The following is a 17,738-nucleotide window of genomic DNA, read 5'->3' on the forward strand; positions in this document are numbered from 1 at the left end:
CCTTTAATAGCCGGCCGGCCCTTGGCCCTGTGGCCTGAGTCCTACTCGCCTGGGTTTGCCGTTGGCCTGACATTACTCCCCCCTTGGAGAAGCGTTTTCGTCATCGAAAACACAAGTGGTGGTATCTTCATAAGAACACTAATGTTTTCCACCGTGGCATTCCTCATGGATCCAACGGTTTGTTGAAGCGAAACCCGGTTTATTGGGAGGTTCAATGAAATCAAGAATAACATCTTGATTTTCCACATTGTTGTCCCTGTACAACCGTCTTGGTTAACCGACCCGTAACCAACATAATGTGAAGACTCCATTTAAAACTCACTTGAGTATGTTAAACGAGTTATCATAACGAAGAGGTGTCTAAATGCGTACCCAAGGTTCAGACTTTCTGGAGGTACTTGAATGTGCAATATAACTTCGGCTCATCTTTCCATGAAAGTACTAGGCTAACATACTCATCAGCAGCAACCACATCCTTGACTTGCGGTGGTTTCTTGCCAATAGTCAACCTCATCCAAACTGATGATTAAGGTTGATAACTTGAGAATAACAGGCAGAGACTAGAACTAGCCGTAACATGCCTTTCATCATATGAAGCAAACTACAAACCAGAAAGGTAACCGATCTAGTTGTTTCACTTCTTGCTAACGTATGCACTTAGCATATCCTGTAGCGTGCTTTACTAACGTATGCACTTTGCATATCCTTTAGTAGTAAATAGAATGCTTGTAAGCTGCCCATCCTATGTGGGATGAATAGCATCAGTAAGACTGAGGTGCTTTCCACCAACTACTTACAGACAGTCGCCCACGACTGACAACAAACTATGACTCAGTCATTGAGTATCCAGCCATATACTCGATATGTAATGGAGACAACCAACTAGGTTGAAAGCAGATTGGAGTTTCAAGCAGCCAATCACGAACACCCATACTCAGCCATCACCTTGTATGGCAGGGTGTAAACTCATATTAAATCTGCAAGAGAGATTGCACTGGCAGTGCAAAAAATTGCAGAAACAATAATGTCCATGAATTTGCATGCCGCTCCGAATAAGTTTGTGTTAAACACTAGGGCCCATAACACCTAGTGTGCATGCATTTAACACAAACATATCCGAACCGCAATTCCATGACGAGACTTTGGACCATAACAGAATGTGACAACCCGGTCACACCTAGGTACCAACCAGGAGACATTCTCATGGACATAGCATACTTAGCTATATGTAGAAACAACCCTCCGTTAAGGTGGTTTCATAGCACTTGTAATCGTAACAAGTTTGTACGTAGTACCCGACAATTTTTGGCCACTGAAATTGCTCCTGATACTGTGTGCTCAAAATGGTCGAATCCATGGATGCGACCAGCACCTAGGGACTTCGTCGCGACACATTGTTAGATAGTTGGCGCCAGTGTCAGTCCCAGAGACTCATATTCTCCACATGTGGAATATGTCTCAAACAAGGATATCAAGAAAAGAGACATCCATCAAGTACGAGTTGGTACTTGTGTGTGGAGGTAACTACAAACACTCTGCGACAAGAGTGAGAGGGACCCTCATTATCATGCTCCACACTGGCTGAACTGAACTCCTTGAGTTCCTAGACCATGTTGTATCCCATGTGACAACATGTGCCAAATCGAACCCTACAACTAGGTTCGTAATAGCATAAGGTATAGTGGACGCTATGGTCCAAAATACTTAGTTCCAACATGCCCTTGGCATGGCTTTGAAACATTCAAGCGTATTTATACGACTTGCACTGGAAACTGCGGGTGTTGCTTGTGCAATCCAACCCCTTTGGTTAACATCTACGTAGTCAAACCCCTTGGTAAGACCCTCTGTAGAAACTGCTCCACTAGCAGGCAACGGTAACCAACATAGATAACCGTGTACATAATGATTGGAATGAACTCGAAAAGTTGAATTCGTCCGCTACTGTGTGGTAGATTGTGGAATTCTTTCCTTGAAAGTTTAAATGGAAGAGATCAAACTATGATCCTCAATGCCTATGGGTCGTACCCCAAACAATAGGTTCACAGACACTCCGTAGTGCTAGAGAGAGAGCGAGAAATCCACACAAGTGAACGGCCTAGTGCTTGTGGACAGCCATGCTGTCGCAACTGATTGCTGCATCTATACTTCCTTGTATAGAGCAGCTGTTGTGAGTTGAAGATTTATCAAAAACCCAATTGGAGTGTCACAATGAAAACATGTAGTGCAAAAATGACACTAGAAACATCCTGAATGACAAGACCCTTGCTTGTCCATTAACGTCGATGTATACTTCCCTGGGTAGATCTGTTCACTCGTGAAAACAATCACCCAAAGAATGCCAATAGTTGGGTCTTACCCTTGGCTTAACAATGGCTCTTAGCCTGCGTGGCTCATAGCCCATGTGCAAATTAGTGTTCAATGGACGAACCGATGAAGACTAATTTTGAGTAACATCTTAGCCACGTGCTAGCTGAGAGTTAGGGCACCTTGGCTCAGGCTGACTCACGAGCAAAACACGTATCAAAAGCTTCTTAGAAGATTTTCATTATTCCCTTAAAGAGAGAGAGAGAGAACGAAAAGAAGAGCATGCTGGGCTGAGGAAATTTCCTTAAATTTCTAGTGGGTGGGTGCCTAGAATGTGTGCTCTTAGACATCTTATGCCCGAAATGCAGCTTATCCTATAAGCATTCCACAATTTGCCTGTTCGATGCTCTCATCGAGAGAGGCAACAGAAAACACAAGTTAAATCTTGACCATCTACCATGTAGGGTCGTGACTGTATGAGGATGACTTGAAAGTGGCACCTTGCCGGTGAATCTAGTCAAAATTTTAGGTTCTGTTTAGTATTGTTGAGTGTTGATAACAACCAACAATCCATCCATACTCTGTCCTTGACAGAGTTGGGAGTGTGTTAGCGGAAGTGTAATGCGTGAAGCGGTAGAATCGAATCTATCTCGCTAGCATACCTTGCCGAGAGTGATGGTCTCAAACGTGAAAACCAAAACCATAAGTGCCTTGCACAGTGTAAACTGGTAGGAATTGTGTGAGCTAATCCGTGCTTCATGTAAAATTGCCAAATAACTTTGTTTTGCACAATGACAGTAATTGCCAAGTAAAGTGTAAACATGGAAAATAAAACAAGAAAAACTTAAACTTGGCTAACCTGGTAGTTGTTGCTGCAACCAGTCGTCATGAAATTCCAAAGGAGAAGCTCGCGTAAAGGTGGCTCGTAGCCAAATCTTCTGTGCGAGAGAGAGTTGTCGCGTATGCTCGTACGCCCTCTTGTATCATGTACACCATGAAAGATCCTTCAAGCATAGTGTCAAATCCCTCCCAAGTTTGTATGCTCATAGCATATACCAAACGTGGGCAGTTGCGATGCAAGATGCGTAAATTGAAGCCTTGCTGATAGCCAACTGAAGCGGTTGTTGACATACGGATAGCAGGACAAAAAGAGTCGACCCTGTTGAGGGAGTTCAACTGAAATTAGCTAGTAATGTGTGGAAAACGTCCTCTGTCCGCTTCTAGACACAATGACAAGGAGTCGGCCATGCCGAACCCCCCACAATTTGAAGCCTTGCTTCAAGGACACGCTGTTGTGCTCATAGCCAACGTATGTTCCTGCCATGATATAGCTATCATGGCAACAACGAATCGACCGTGTCGAAAATGACATCGTATGGAGAATCATGAAAGTACCTGCAATAGATATGTAACTTGATTGCAGTTGCAAGGTGTACCTGGAATTGCGAATACCACTGCGTGGTAAGTATTCTTCGCCGTCTGCTAGAAGCGGCGACAAGGAGCCAGCCCTGCAACATGGCTTTTGATCGAAAGGATTTTGTATTCAAGCCATGCTTGACTGGGCCTTCCAACCAATCAGTGATGCTTAACAAAATCAATGCTTAAATACTTTGAGTGTTTAGAGCGCACACACCTCGTGTGCATGGCACAATGAGCAATCACATCCGAATCAAAAACACAAAACAATTGCATACCTCATGAATTGCGTGACGACTTGTACTACCACGGTGTCAATCTGCAACATCATGCATGCCAAGATATAGCTTGCCTTGGAGCTTTGCGTCCATGCCATCATAACTTACACGCAGAACCGTGTCTGTCTTTGTGCATGTTTGGATTCCCCTTGCAAGCGTTATGGTTGCAATAGCTTCCTCTTACGGTAGCATACCGCACCACTTGCAAGAGCATTCATGATGCCATAGCTGAGGGAATGCGGACTTCAATTCCCTTTGTCAGCTACATGGCTTTTCGGCCTTTGGCACCTTGCCGATTGTAGCTGACGACCATGACTTTGTGGAAAAATTCAATTCCCAAAACACGGGAAACTTGTACTTGCCAAGTGGGAAATTGACGAGTCTCATCCCACGTAAATCCACAATCTCTGAAACCTACGGCGTCATGGCGATCTTGTGCAATCCTGCACATCGCAGGCAACCTCCTCCCTGCGTGGGAGGGGGTGCTTAGGATGACCCTAGGCCACCCTCCCTTGGGCGGCCAAAAGAAAGTGCCAATTTTTGTTTTTTAAAAAATAACTAAAAATACAATTTGCATGTGAAACCAGTGGCGCCATGGCGGCTGCCGACTGCGCAGGAGCAGAGGAAGACACCACTCGTGCATGGGCCAGATTCGAGCAGTGCTGCAGAAGCGAAAAACACTACGGATCTCGGCGCGCATCCATCAAGCTAAACCCCAGGCGCTTCTGAGATGGTAAAAAATCTGCCCCTTCCCAACACGAGCTGGCATACACACGCTGCCTTCGATTGCCCCTTCCTTGGTTGAGCAACCCCGACTTTGCATGCATTTGCATGTTGCTTGTTCCTCCTTCCTCCTTCCTCAAAGCCCGAGATAGAGAAAGAGATGCCACGTTTAAACATGTAGCCATAGCTAGGCTTTTCCCTTCCTTGGAAGCTCGCCCAAAGAGAAAGAGAGAGCGAGAGAGAAGGCCATGCTTTCTCTTTTTCCATGGCTCCCCCCTGCTTCCTCTCCACCTTGCTCTGATACCAATGTAAGACCTAGGAGCTGCGTTATGAGGATTCTCCGCCCAACCCCCCGTTTATATAGCCCTTGGCCATTGTAACAGAATCCTTGGCCCTTGGCCCTGTGGCCCGAGTCCTACTCGCCTGGGTTTGCCCTTGGCCTGACAAGACATGGTGCCATCTTAAACATGATGAAGTGATAAGTATGGGTTCGTATAAATAGGCTTTGGGAGCATGCCTAGCAAACCAGGAGGCTAGCACTATGTGAATCATGATTCGTGAAGGAGCCTTGAGACTTGAAGGACCTTTGCAATCGTGGACTTTGGAGTCGTCTGGAATCACAACCTAGAGGTCGCCCAAGGGACTCCCGATGGGAGCTTGCAGTTCATGGATAATGGGAGAGTGCTAGGCAATTCTGGAATGTGGAGCTTGTAGTTGATCGTGAGTCTGAGCCCTTGTAAGAATCAATCGGTATCTGAGAACAATTTCAAAAGATTTTGTATACCAAATCAAAGTGGGGAGCAACAAGAGTGCTTAATCTTTACTCTCTCCGTAATTTCCTTTAGTAAGGCATTATTCAGTGATGGTTTGAGTTAATCTCTAGTGTACTTACTTCTCTCTTTTTCCAACCCACTAGCCTTGATTACATGGCATCCCTCAAACCTCCTCATCTCAATTGGAACTTGGATATAGAAGCTCCGTGTCAGCAGTTGGTGGATGAGAGAGACGAGTGACGAGACTCGTCACTCAAGCCCGATGCCCTCACTAGAAAACTCCCAAGCGATTGAACTTTACTCTCAAGTTCAAACTTTAAACTTCAATCTTTGCACTTCATCGCCTCTATGGTGGTCTGCCCAATGCATTAAAATTCCCTATATTAAAAAGCTTATCTCAAATTACCTATATTAAAAAGTTCCCTTAACTTTTTTAAAGGTGCATGGCAATGTATGCTTGAACAACCTTCAAAATCAGATTCCATACTCATTAGTGACTCTCAAAGTCCATAGAACATCCTCTAGGTACAAGTCCAAAAGTCCCAATCCCAAGCATTCGCATGATTAATCTTTGCAGGGCACTTTGAGAGGTTGCCCTTCCCTAGGAAGGCCTTGCAAAAATATGCCCTTCCTTGGGGCAGGGCCAGCCGAACAACCTGTCCTTCCTTAGGAAGGGCTATTATAAATTTGCCTGGCGTGTGCAAGGCTAGCGGCAAAGGAAGGGCAGGAAGGGTTGCAATTTTCGGCCCTGCACTGCTCAGTAGTGTATCTTGGTTTTTCATTGTCCAATTTATAGGAAACACCTTCTTAGACACGCCATAAAGACATTGAAGATCTACGGTATGTGTCGTTGGAGGTGATGGGTTGCTTTGGCACTAGTCTAGGGCACTGCTAAAATAAAAAAACCATTTTCTTGACCTTGATTCTTAAGGTTAAATTAATGAGAAAATCAAGATTATGCCATAATCCAAGGTATTGATATGGACTTTTGACAAAAAGGCCTATTGCCCACTTTTTCACCTTGAAATATAAGGTCCAATGAAATCACAATCGGAAATTTTCATTTTCCATTAAATACAAATCAGGATATGTGAGCACTAGTATGGGGAACGTGGGAAAGTGCTCATAAAAAAAAGTCAAAGAGTTGATGGTCAATGAAGGTAGATACTTAGAGATGTAGACTTGGAGAAAGTGTTTGATTTTCAAAAATTCAATGGTGGGAAAAACAATGTGATTGTTGGAGATTTTGACTCGGCTCTTGTTCCGAAGGGCCCAAAAAGAAGTGAAGGGCCTAGGGGGGTCACCTCATGGCTCACACACACTAAACAATGTATCATGCTATAAGTGTACAATCTATCATGCATCACCTCCGCCCATGCTACCTTACCTGGCTTGTCTTCTTTTGAATTGAAATTGGGCTTCAAACAAATGAATAGGCACCCACATTTAAGAAAATATTGAAAAGCCATACCAACAATGCATCCTTTTTCCTTTGAGATGTCACCCTTTGGACTTAATGCCACCCTTTGGACTAACTGAAGACCCCACGGTGGGACCACTTCTAAGTTCTAGAGTTAAGGGGGGTTTCCGATCGCTCGCCCATGGGAAAAGCAAAGGGGCGTTAAGTCCTTGTGGCATCCTTCCATTCGTGCAAAAAGGTGGAAACAATTTTTGGACCTACCACCTCCATGGGCCAACAACCTCTCCACCCTGAAAATGCAATGGTTCCGCTCTTTTTTCAATGTGAAATTCGGACAACATTCGATTGCTCTGTTTCTAGCTTGAAGGAGTTGTAGTTTATTGTTCTACCCGTTAATGTCATACCGACAAGTGCATGGCTCTGTTGACTGTGTGAATGCAGAGCTGTGGAACATGCACATACGGGTCGGTTGCTTGTGCGTACTTGGAACCTGCCCTAAGGTTCCAAGTACCCGCCCTAAGGTTTGCCTCATCCTAGCTAGAGCCATTGAAAATCATAGATTTGTCAATTTCAATAGAGGGTTAAAAAGTAAACAAATATGGATACACGAATAGAAGAAAATAGTTCCAAAATCTTACAATTATTTGTGGTATTCTTTTAATCTAGGCTAGTTGCACAAGAAAAAAGACTATCCCACACCCTAAGTAAGATCTAGGGAAAATTACCAAAATACCCCTCTAATTTGTGAAATTTCTCAAAATACCCCTCAAATTTCAAAAATTCCCAAAGTACTCCCATAATTTGTCATAAATTCCCAAAATACCCTTCAAATTTTCCAAAATTCCCATGGTTGTGAGAGTAAATTTCTCCAAAAACATTTTTTTTTGGGTAGCTTTTCATAAGAGAGTGATTGTCTACCATACAGGATGCTAAAACTAAAATTTGAGTTGGTTATGTAGGCTTTGGAGATGAATTGCTTCATTATTTTTAGACATAATTGCCTTTTTTTGCGAGGTAATTTGCATGAATTATATGCTAAGGACTCAAAAACCGATCTCAATTGTCAAACAATAATAAAGATTAGAAAATCTTGAAGAATCCGACAAAAATAGATACAAGGGTATTTTGGGAAATTTTGAAATTTTAGGGGTATATTGAGAATTTCCACAAATTAGAGGGGTATTTTGGTAATTTTCCCTAAGATCTATGATGAGAAGCTCTAGCACAAAAAGATTATTTAACCCAAGAGGTCACATGGAGTGCTTAAGCAATTTGTACTATTCTCGGGTTAATATAAATTCTTAACTCACAATTGTGAGAATGGCAAAAAAAAAAAAAAAAAAAAAAAAAAAGAAAGGTCACAATGGAAGCACATGCATAGGGATTAGGTTTGAAACATGAGGCAACAAGCTCCTAGGCCATGTGAATTGAGGCCTTGCCTTTTGGCATTGTCTTCAATATAGTAAAAAAGTCCCAACGAGCTTTGAAATCTTATTACCTCTTACAATCTGCGGGAGATGCTTCAAAATTGAAACTTGGACTCTCCCGAGATAATTAGAAGATTTAGAAATTTTCTCATGTAGGAAAACAGAGTCTTTTTCAGTGTTTTTGGTACAATGCATAACATCATGAGCTTACGCTCGAGAGGCATCGCATACTTAGCTAGGTATGATTGGGGGTAGGGGACCACCGCCCCCCCTACCAGGCCGGCGGTCCCTTGCCCCCAGTTGTACCTAGCTAAGTATGTGGTGCCTCCCTCAGAAAAGCTCATGATGTTGAGGTGAGTCACAATGTGGGAATCATTGTGAGAATTTGTCCAAAACTTCTTGTGTATATATAATAGGCCAGCTAGTGGTGGTTTAGGGGGCCAACCAACCATGAAAGAGAAGCCCCTTAGTCCAACTAATATTGCAGCTCTAGCCGAATCGGAGATGAAACACCTCTAAGTTAGACGGTCGACGAACCGCCTCGTGCCTCTACAACTGGTTATAAGTGCATGGGGTTGCGTAAACTTGCATCCTATTGTTAAAAGCGCAAGAGGACCCTCTACGTTAGAGACGAGCTCTCATTGCGAGGGTTTTTCTTTCAATAGGGTGAAATCTTCAAAACTAGTTCTTTCAATAGTGTGAAATCTTCAAAACTAGAGAATATGTGGATTTGATATCGTAGGGTAAAGGGGTGGATAGAAGACCGGGACCCTGTGTTGCCCTCTATAATAAAGTGAATTTGCTCTAGTACTGGGACATCGTAAATCGGATGGACATGAATGGATACTTGTCGTCCGATTTCGGGTTCGATGCGTGTTGGCTTACTGGTTCACATTAAACTCTTCGTCGTCTTCCTACTGGTGGCCAATTTTTTTACACGCAAAATTTTAGCCAGCATCTTGCATCCAATGCGCCTCACTGCTTGCGACACCACTTCTACCCTAGATGGCCCTTGCTTCGAGCTTTCGAATACGCCCTTCCACGCTCAAAACTGTGCAGCAGAGTGGTGGCAATTGGTCAGTTCGCTTAGGTGGCTCTATATTGGGTGTTTAACCCTTTAAGGTATTAGAAATTTGAAATCCACCTTATTGTTACACACAAAATAAATAATAGGATGATCATGGATTTGATATGGAAGAAGATCACCTTAAGCTATGGAAATATACAGAGCTAGCCTAGGTGTATGATGTGGCCCATGGGACAAGATCACCTTATAGCAATGCAAATATGATCATGGATGGATTGGTCAAGGCACCTTTTGGACTACGCATAAGTACACATCACTGGTCAAGAATACCTCTTGGACCCTAAATCACATGCCATATGCACAATTGAAGGAGAGTCATATGACCTTTCTCTCATAAAATATGGCCTGCACCGGCAGCACAATCCTATCACCAGCAGCACACTTTTCCAATCTTGAAGGGTGCTTTGGAAAGATAGGAAGCCTAGTTTATACCGTTAATTGCAATTAGAGTGTGTGTGTGACAGTGTGTGTGTGTGTTTTTTTTTTGGTTGAGCTGTAGGTTTTTTTGTTTTGAGTTTTTTTTTTTTTTTTGGGGGGGGGGGGGGGGGGGGGGGGGGGGGGGGGGGGGGGGGGGGTTTGTTGTTTCCCCCACTATATCTTAGAGGGACATGTGACACATGATCGAAGGAACCCATCAATTTAGGGCTCCAAAATTAATTGAACGTCGTAGATCTTGTCATGAAAAAAGTAAATTTGGGTACGTAGAAATAAATTCGAATAATATCGAGTTTACTTTCCTTCATTGCGATGCGTTTATATTTTAAATCTTTAGTCCACAAACAATGTGGAATGTTTGTTGCGGGCCTTGATTGCACCATTACAAGGTTCTCAGGACAAGTTAAAAAGCTGCAATCGCACAACCATGAGAGGATTCTCCACAAACCACCATTACTTAGGGTAAAGGGGTAAATAATGGACAGGAGTCCAAGCAAGGCCACCTTAAAATTAAATGGAAAATATCACCAAAATATATGGGATTTGTTATTGGGAACGGCAAGAGTTTGATATGATGTATCTTTTTTTTATCAATTACATTGACAAATTACATTGACAACTGGCAACCTATCACATAATTGAGATCATTCAAATTGAATGTCCCTCTATTGATCACCATATTTTAAGTGGCCTTATATCGGCCTCATGTACCCTATGCGTTGATGAGCATCCTATCACATATTTGAGATCATTCAAATTGAATGTCCCTCTATTGGCTCCCATGTTTTAAGTGGCCTTACATCGGCCACTTTACCCTATGTGTTGATGAGTGTAACACTAGTTTTGTCCTTTTTTATCGGCCTTTTTATCGCTAGATTATTGAACTGTCATCATGAAGGAAGCCGTTGTGAACCTTCATCGAGCGGTAAGCGACTGAGGGACCTAGGGCTAGGTCCCATGGATACTACCCTCTTGCTATCCAGCTGAGACAGCCGGTCACTACTCTGTAACAGCCAACGATGACGGGCATCATGATGATGGTAAAACACTGGTCAAATGCTCCAAAAACTGACGAGGAAACAGCTATCGCTTGAAAGATCGAAAAATTGCTTTGTATATAGATAGAAAACAACAAAGCTTGCACACCTTTTCACGGGAAATTGACATCTAGAGAGAGAACAGCCGGTGAAGGGTTTATTGGGCAGTTCGTAGGAAGGCAGGCCATGCGACCTAGCCCCTAGCCCATAGAGAAAAAATCTGATGGCTGTATGCAAAAAAAAATTTCACAGGAAATTTTGTGCGTCTGCCGCCTGCTTATCCGCGTTGGCTATGTGGGACCATTGGAGGTCTCTCTCTCTCTCTCTACAAATCTGAGTAATAGGCTATCCGGGCCCCCGGCAGACTTTCCCACCCTCTCTCCTCACTCTCTCTCTAACCCATCTTTGACTGCGTATCGCCCTTTAGACTTTCGCCTCGTCAGGCCGAGTGAAGATCGACCCCCGCCTCTCTGTCTCTCTCACATGCATACCTTCATACCCATCTCTACTAAAACGTGCTCCCTATTGCATGCGCTGCGCGGCCGCTGCTACCTCCTCTTGCTCTTTCGTACTTTAACCCGTCTGCAATTCTGTTGTTGTTGCGAGGTTTGAGGCCATCAGCCCTTCTGCTCCCATCCTCCACTTTTCAGCTTTTGCTCCAGGTAAGCCATACCTCTGTAAAAGGTAAACACCCACATACTTTCATCATCATCGTCATCATCATCTCATCAGGTACATCGCCATTGCTGCTTGGGCAGAAAGGTCCGCTCTTCACCTGATTTGGGCATTTGGGCAGATTTGCATTTACCAGACAAGGCTTCGAAAGAAAAGCAGAGTTTTCCCAGGGAGTCCTCTCATGGGCTGTTTCGCAGTGCAAAAGGCAAAGAAGAAGCTGGGAGAGCAGTCCGTTCGGCCAGATGAGGTAGGCGATGTCGAATTGGAGGACTCTTCGTTGCCCACAACGTCTTCATCACCTTCATCCCCTAAGAAACCAGCTTCATTGGCATCGCCAAAGAGCTTCAGAAGGACGGTAAGAGCTATTCAAAACGCTCAAAGATTTATAAATCACAGTAACTCGAAGCTAAGTTCCGTGCATACTGGTAGAGACATCAGATCCTCAGAGCAAGGGACAGCTTTGAGTGATGTCGGCACTCTTAGCAAGCCCATGCCTCTGCCATCTCCAAGGCTCTCCCCCAAGCCAACCGGATATGCTCTGCCGCATCCCACAGATCATGGGAGTGCAATTGCAACATCACCGAATCCACTCCCCAAGACCACATCCGCCAGTCATGCCGCTCTGAATAGCAGAGTTTTTCCATGGGATCTTCAACCTCTTCCACCCCCCAAGGATTCATTCATGGCATCGAAGGGCTTGAAATCTTTCACATTTGAAGAGCTTGGAACTGCTTGCCAGGATTTCTCACATCAGGCCTTGATTGGCGATGATGGAGCTAGCTTCAATGGGGTTATTTCGACCTCATTGAAAGGAGCCAAGCAGCAGCTGCAGCAGCAGCAGGAAATTGTCGTATTACGCCTTCATGAGAAGTTGCACCTGGTATGTGAATGTCCTAATGCCTCTGGCTCATTATGTCCATGTAAAGCAATAGACAGCTCAAGACAGTGTGTTCTAGATTAGGTGGCCTCCTGATGAGTCGATGACTACCAACTTCTTGTCATTTTTTAAGACACAGCAGATTTAATGTCACAGTTTATAGGGTGAGTGCATGAGTGGAGCAAGACCATTTTTAAATGCTCAAACATTACACTTGGAAACAAAATTTTGGATCAAAGAAAGCACATTGATGTGACACATATTCTTGTGATGGTGAGGAATTGTACATAATCATCATACGCCTCGGTCTCATGCATTCGTTTTGTTTGATCTGATAAAATGTTTATTTTCTCTTAAATGCTTGATTTTCAGGGATTAAAGGAATGGTTGTCGGAGTTGTACAGCGCATCTCATCCCCTCGATTCACATGTCTGCAACCTTATGGGGTTTTACAATGAGGATGGAATACAAGAACGTTATTTAGTTTACGAAAAGTTACAAAGAGGGAACCTGCATCGCCTTCTATTTGACGCATCAGATACTCCTTCATTGGATTGGTCAATGAGATTAAAAGTGATTCATGGTGCAGTTCAAGGGCTAGCAAGCTTACAAGAAAGGTTTCCTGAACAAGTAAGGACTGCATAGCCATGTTTGTAATTCTGGGTGGTTACCTTTTGTTTGTCAGAGCACTTCCTCACTGGTCACAACTCCTCATTTAAAGTCATACCTATAGGATCTGCTTAAACCCCGAGAAGTGTAAATTTATGGTTTGCCATCCTTGGCCACATTATGTCTAAACGTGAATTTACCAAGACATGGACAATTATCAATTTTCCCAGGCCCAATGGCTTACGGGATGTTCAAGTCTTCATGGGTCACTGTGGCTACAATTTGTGTCCAGGTTACTGCCCTTAGGTGTGGGTTTGCTTATGGAAGTAACTAAAACAGACAAAAAGGATGAGTTGTCAAGGTACCTTTGTTGATTAGATAACTGAAAGCCTTGCAGAATGTTAAATTTAGTTTAGAGCTAGTATGAGGAAAGAAGGTGCTTGCGGATATGGGTGGTTTCTATGCAATAATATGAATTTGTAGCTATTTCCTCTTATTATGCAAAGGACTACAAGGTGAACAATTAATAACAATTTCTCCACCCTTTCATACCGATGAGTGGACGTCTGCTGGTAATCTCAGCTTGTCTGTCTGTATGCATCGTACTCCTGAGCTCCCCTCGCCTACCAGTGTCACTATCTCACATGGGGTCCCTCCGGAGTGATCTAGAGGCGACGTGGCACATGCGTGATCTTTGCCGTTGGATCGCCAGGTAAACTAGGGGTAAAGTAGGTTGTACTAGGAGTAAACCAGGGCGTAATCTAGGTTAGTGTGCATTGGTCGTGCCCACATGGACATGTGATGCATGTTAGTGGGGTTGTAAGGCTTTCACGTGGGGATCATGAGATCCCGGGTTCAATGATGAACTAGGCGGTGGGGGTAAACTAGGGGCACCATTTTTTCCCCCTTTGGAACTACTGCACTAGACACATATTCTTTACTCATAAAACTGTTAAAAGTTGAGTACTTGTTTTAAGTTTTAGCCAGGTAAGCTGCGTCAACTTATTTTACGCGTCGCTGTTCTAAAAACATTTTTATGTTAATAATGTTCTGTTTTATCTAGGTTTGTTTCATAGCAAATAAACTGATTTACTTTTTTTTTTCCCGCTTTTCTTTTCTCGAGTCCCTTGGTGTATTTAATTTCTCGCCATTGTCAAGCTTGCACTTAAGGCTTGTTTGCTGTGTGAATCTATTTTTGTAATCATCCTGCGATTTACCCTTATGGCTTTGCTGATGGAGCTGCCTTGGGGTATTGTGCAGGTTTTGTACAGAGATTTTAGGTCATCCCATGTACAAGTTGATAGTGATAACAGTGCCAAGATATCTGGCTATTGGTTTGTAACTAGTAGCAGTCAAATCCTGCAAGCGCATGGTCTTGGCAATTCAAGTAGTGGGCGGGTAAGTTTCAACTTTTGGTGGTGGTCTCCATTAGAGCTTTCTTATACCAAATCATATTTTTTGTATATTAGTCTTTGTAGCAACAGCAGCTTTTGAAGCAACTAACAAGCGCCTTCGAATATGAACTTTGGCAGGATAACGCCTATTGTGCTCCTGAAACAAGAAGTCGAGGTTTGTTAACGTGGAATAGTACTGTTTGGAGCTTCGGTGTCGTAATGCTAGAACTTCTATGTGGAAGAAAGAATAATGATGACAGGATAGCGAAGGATGAGAAGAACAACCTTGTGAAATGGGCCAAGCCGTTCTTGCTCGAAGAAGACAAGCTGTTCCTCATAATGGATCCGAAACTGCAAGGCCGTTTCCCTTCCAAAGGCGCCAAGATCATGGCCAATTTAATTATGCAATGCCTGAAAAAAGACCCAACCAGAAGGCCCAGCATGAAAATGGTTGCAGAAATGGTAAAAGCAGCAAAAGAACCCCGGCATACAAATAAGTCAGCTTGGAAGGAGCGGTCAAGTAATGAGGTAACAGTTGCTTTGTCAGCACCTCTATCATCTTCATTATTTGTAAAGCCCGGGGGTTTGGATAGAAACATCCAATCCTACAACAGGTCACCGACAAAATTCGACCTTATCCGAAGCCCTGCACTAAAGCCGATTGTCATACCGTCGAGACATAGTGCAAATTAGCTTTTTCGACAAGATGACATTTTCCATCATTGTATATCTCAGCCATACGAATTGAATGAGCAGATGCTTGTTACATATGAGCTATAGTTTTCCAAGGAGCAGTGCACCCTTGCACCCGAAATATACCGCTTTTTCAGGCTGTACATATCGATTCTTTTCTCGTCGGCGATGAAACTTCCCTGCCAGAATTGTGGCAGAAGCCAAGCCTCAGGCATTACCAAGAAATCATGGAGCTGCAAGGAGTGCATGATTCCTGTTTCCAGGTAGAGGGCTCTTTGCACAATCGGTGTTTGTATCTTCATGCTCAATCTCCTCTGGCAAGCCTTAACCATTTTTCACAGTATCATCCATGTGATGTATTCGTTCCCAAGTGAGATCTATGAAAGATTTTGCTCAGGGCTGATTTTGATGGGCAATTTACCTATTTTGGGGTATTTTGCCCCAAAGCTCATCACTATGAAGAAAATGGGCCCAGCAGTGAATGATTATGTTTTGAAGATTAAGGATATATATGAATTCCTTGCATCTATCGGTGTACCATTGACAAAAATGAAAAGGTGGAAGCATGCTTGCGTGGTATGATGGAGTCAAAGCATGGTTTATTGCTGCTACTACCAATATTTTAGGCAGTTTTTCGTGGGTAAAAGTGTGCGCTGTCCTTCAAAACACACACTAGATTATTGAAAAACTTGTGAATTTCTTTTAAAATTTGAAGGGCATTCACCTGTTTTTGGGGATTTTGCCCATGTGTAATAAGTTAAAGCCCGGACTTTTCTTCAAAAGAACACACAAGATTGTCTAAAAATATGTAATTGTCACACCAGCTGTGAAGGAGGTGTTTTTTTTTTACCATCAGCGCGGGGAAGTAAGTAGGGAGAAAAGCCTAAGGCGGCCGGCCGTACTAGTCCCTTGAATGTAAGGTGAGATTAGTAAAGGCCCCTTATAAACCTCAAGGAACGAGTCCAAGGTAGTGTCCTTTAGAAAACACCGTCCCTTTAGCATAGTCAAAGACATTACTCCATGGATATTTCATTTTTCCATTGATGTGTTGAGATGTTCAATTGCAAGACAATGAAAGTGATTTTACAAAGACACATAAGACAAAACCTTCAGCGCTATTCTATTCATTTCTAAGCTTCCACATAACTGATTACGTATTTTGAGGAGAATGTGATGCCCGCATAAGCTGTAAGCACCATGAGCAACTAAAGGGATTATTTTTTGTGGCACAATTACTTTATTTTATTTATTTATTTATTTATTTATTTTTGAATAGAGAGAGTAAGAACTTGAAATTACAACTCACACACTCGACTCTGTGAGGTGGAGCATCCTAGCCGGATAAGGTTGGCCAACCCATCATATGGACCAAGGGAACAGCCCCTAAGGGCTTTATGTCTTGTGTCTAAGGTCTTGGGTTCAAACCTCCTTGACAAACCCAAGAAGCGTAGCTCAGTTGGTGAGACCTTTGAGATGTAACCCCAAGGTTGAGGGTTCGAGGCTCACAAGTTACGTTCTCTTGGGTGTATTCTCCTCCCCAGCCTCTCTCTCTCTCTCTCCCCCTCTCTCCCTCTTTATCGCGTGCAAAGGGGCTTGTTTTTGTTTTGGACTTTAGCCTTCAGGTCGCAGATAGCGACACGTGTAAAGGGCTCCCCCTTCCACCATATTATGTTAGTAGATAGTTTACCAAGGATTTTATAAGGTCTTCATAGAGCTGCGGCCTGCAACCTCTTTCTACTATTAGTTTACAAATGGGTACTTGGGAGCCGTGCATGCTCGTTGGCCTCCAAACAAGGCTAGAAATGATGCACCATGGCTATCCTTTCACTTGATTAATGCTAGCTCATTATGAACATGGCTTCCCTTATGCAAGTCATGATAACCCAAAATTCTTTCTAGCTCATGTAACAACGTATTTGTGTTGATGGTTTCATCTTTCATGCCAAGTCGCTTTCTTCGATGACTAAGATGGAAAACAAGATGAAGACGAGACTCTACGGTAGTTCTAGCTAATAAGCTCGTAAGCTCACTAGTATGACGCCGCCGCCTTCGGCGGTGCTATCTGGATTTTCTTTCAAGAACCCCAAACTAACAATATTATTGTGAGTTCTTTTGCCTTGTTAGTTAGATTCCATAAATTCAAGGCTCGTCGGATAGATCTATGAGGTCTCTTTGGATAGTTTCGTGATCCCTCCCCCCTTTTCTTCTCCCTTGTGTGTGTGTGTGTGTGAGAGAGAGAGAGAGAGAGAGAGAGAGAGAGAGAGAGAGAGAGAGGTGCAATAAGTATGGAGCCGCGTACTCGCTCTCTCTCTCTCTCTCATTGATGAGAGAAAGAGAGAGGTGCAATAAGTCTGGAGCCAAGTACTCTCTCTCTCTCTCATTGATGAGAGAAAGAGAGAGGTGTGCAATAAGTCTGGAACCAAGTACTCTCTCTCTCTCTCTCTCTCTCTCTCTCATTGTATCATCCCTCACTCATTTGTATCAACTCTTATTCATAAACTCCACAGTTCCATTTGGCAACTTAAGGGTGGTTCAGACTGCGCGAGTATAGAGGAGGCATGAGCCCGAGTGGGTAGTGAGTATCAAAAAG

At 43.4% G+C, this 17,738-nt stretch overlaps 1 protein-coding gene across 5 annotated transcripts; it reads left to right on the forward strand.

The window, feature by feature from the left end:
- Positions 1-11,350: 11,350 nt before the first annotated feature.
- Positions 11,351-15,675, forward strand: LOC147432651 (receptor-like cytoplasmic kinase 176). 5 transcript variants are annotated; one of them, XM_086492497.1, is made up of 5 exons: positions 11,351-11,562; positions 11,633-12,455; positions 12,825-13,082; positions 14,322-14,459; positions 14,594-15,675. In XM_086492497.1, exons 2-5 carry the CDS (start codon positions 11,757-11,759, stop codon positions 15,146-15,148), a joined length of 1,650 nt encoding a protein of 549 aa, XP_086348623.1. In that variant the 5' UTR covers positions 11,351-11,562; positions 11,633-11,756; the 3' UTR covers positions 15,149-15,675. The 5 variants fall into 5 exon arrangements, with proteins under 5 accessions (XP_086348623.1, XP_086348624.1, XP_086348621.1 ...); XM_086492498.1 differs by having other exon boundaries at positions 11,697-12,455; XM_086492499.1 differs by having other exon boundaries at positions 11,354-11,930; positions 12,014-12,455.
- Positions 15,676-17,738: the final 2,063 nt, after the last annotated feature.

The sequence above is a fragment of the Adiantum capillus-veneris genome, chromosome 20 (assembly GCF_014529385.1).
Source record: "Adiantum capillus-veneris isolate H3 chromosome 20, ASM1452938v2, whole genome shotgun sequence".
NCBI lineage: Eukaryota > Viridiplantae > Streptophyta > Polypodiopsida > Polypodiales > Pteridaceae > Adiantum > Adiantum capillus-veneris.

What these genes read in the sequence shown, in the direction of transcription:
- LOC147432651 (XM_086492495.1), top strand. Translation starts at nt 11,757, where the DNA reads ATGGGCTGTTTCGCAGTGCAAAAGGCAAAGAAGAAGCTGGGAGAGCAG. An exon ending in TTCATGAGAAGTTGCACCTG is followed by an intron (nt 12,456 to 12,824) that starts GTATGTGAATGT and finishes CTTGATTTTCAG; the next exon opens with GGATTAAAGGAATGGTTGTC. An exon ending in AAGAAAGGTTTCCTGAACAA is followed by an intron (nt 13,083 to 14,321) that starts GTAAGGACTGCA and finishes GGTATTGTGCAG; the next exon opens with GTTTTGTACAGAGATTTTAG.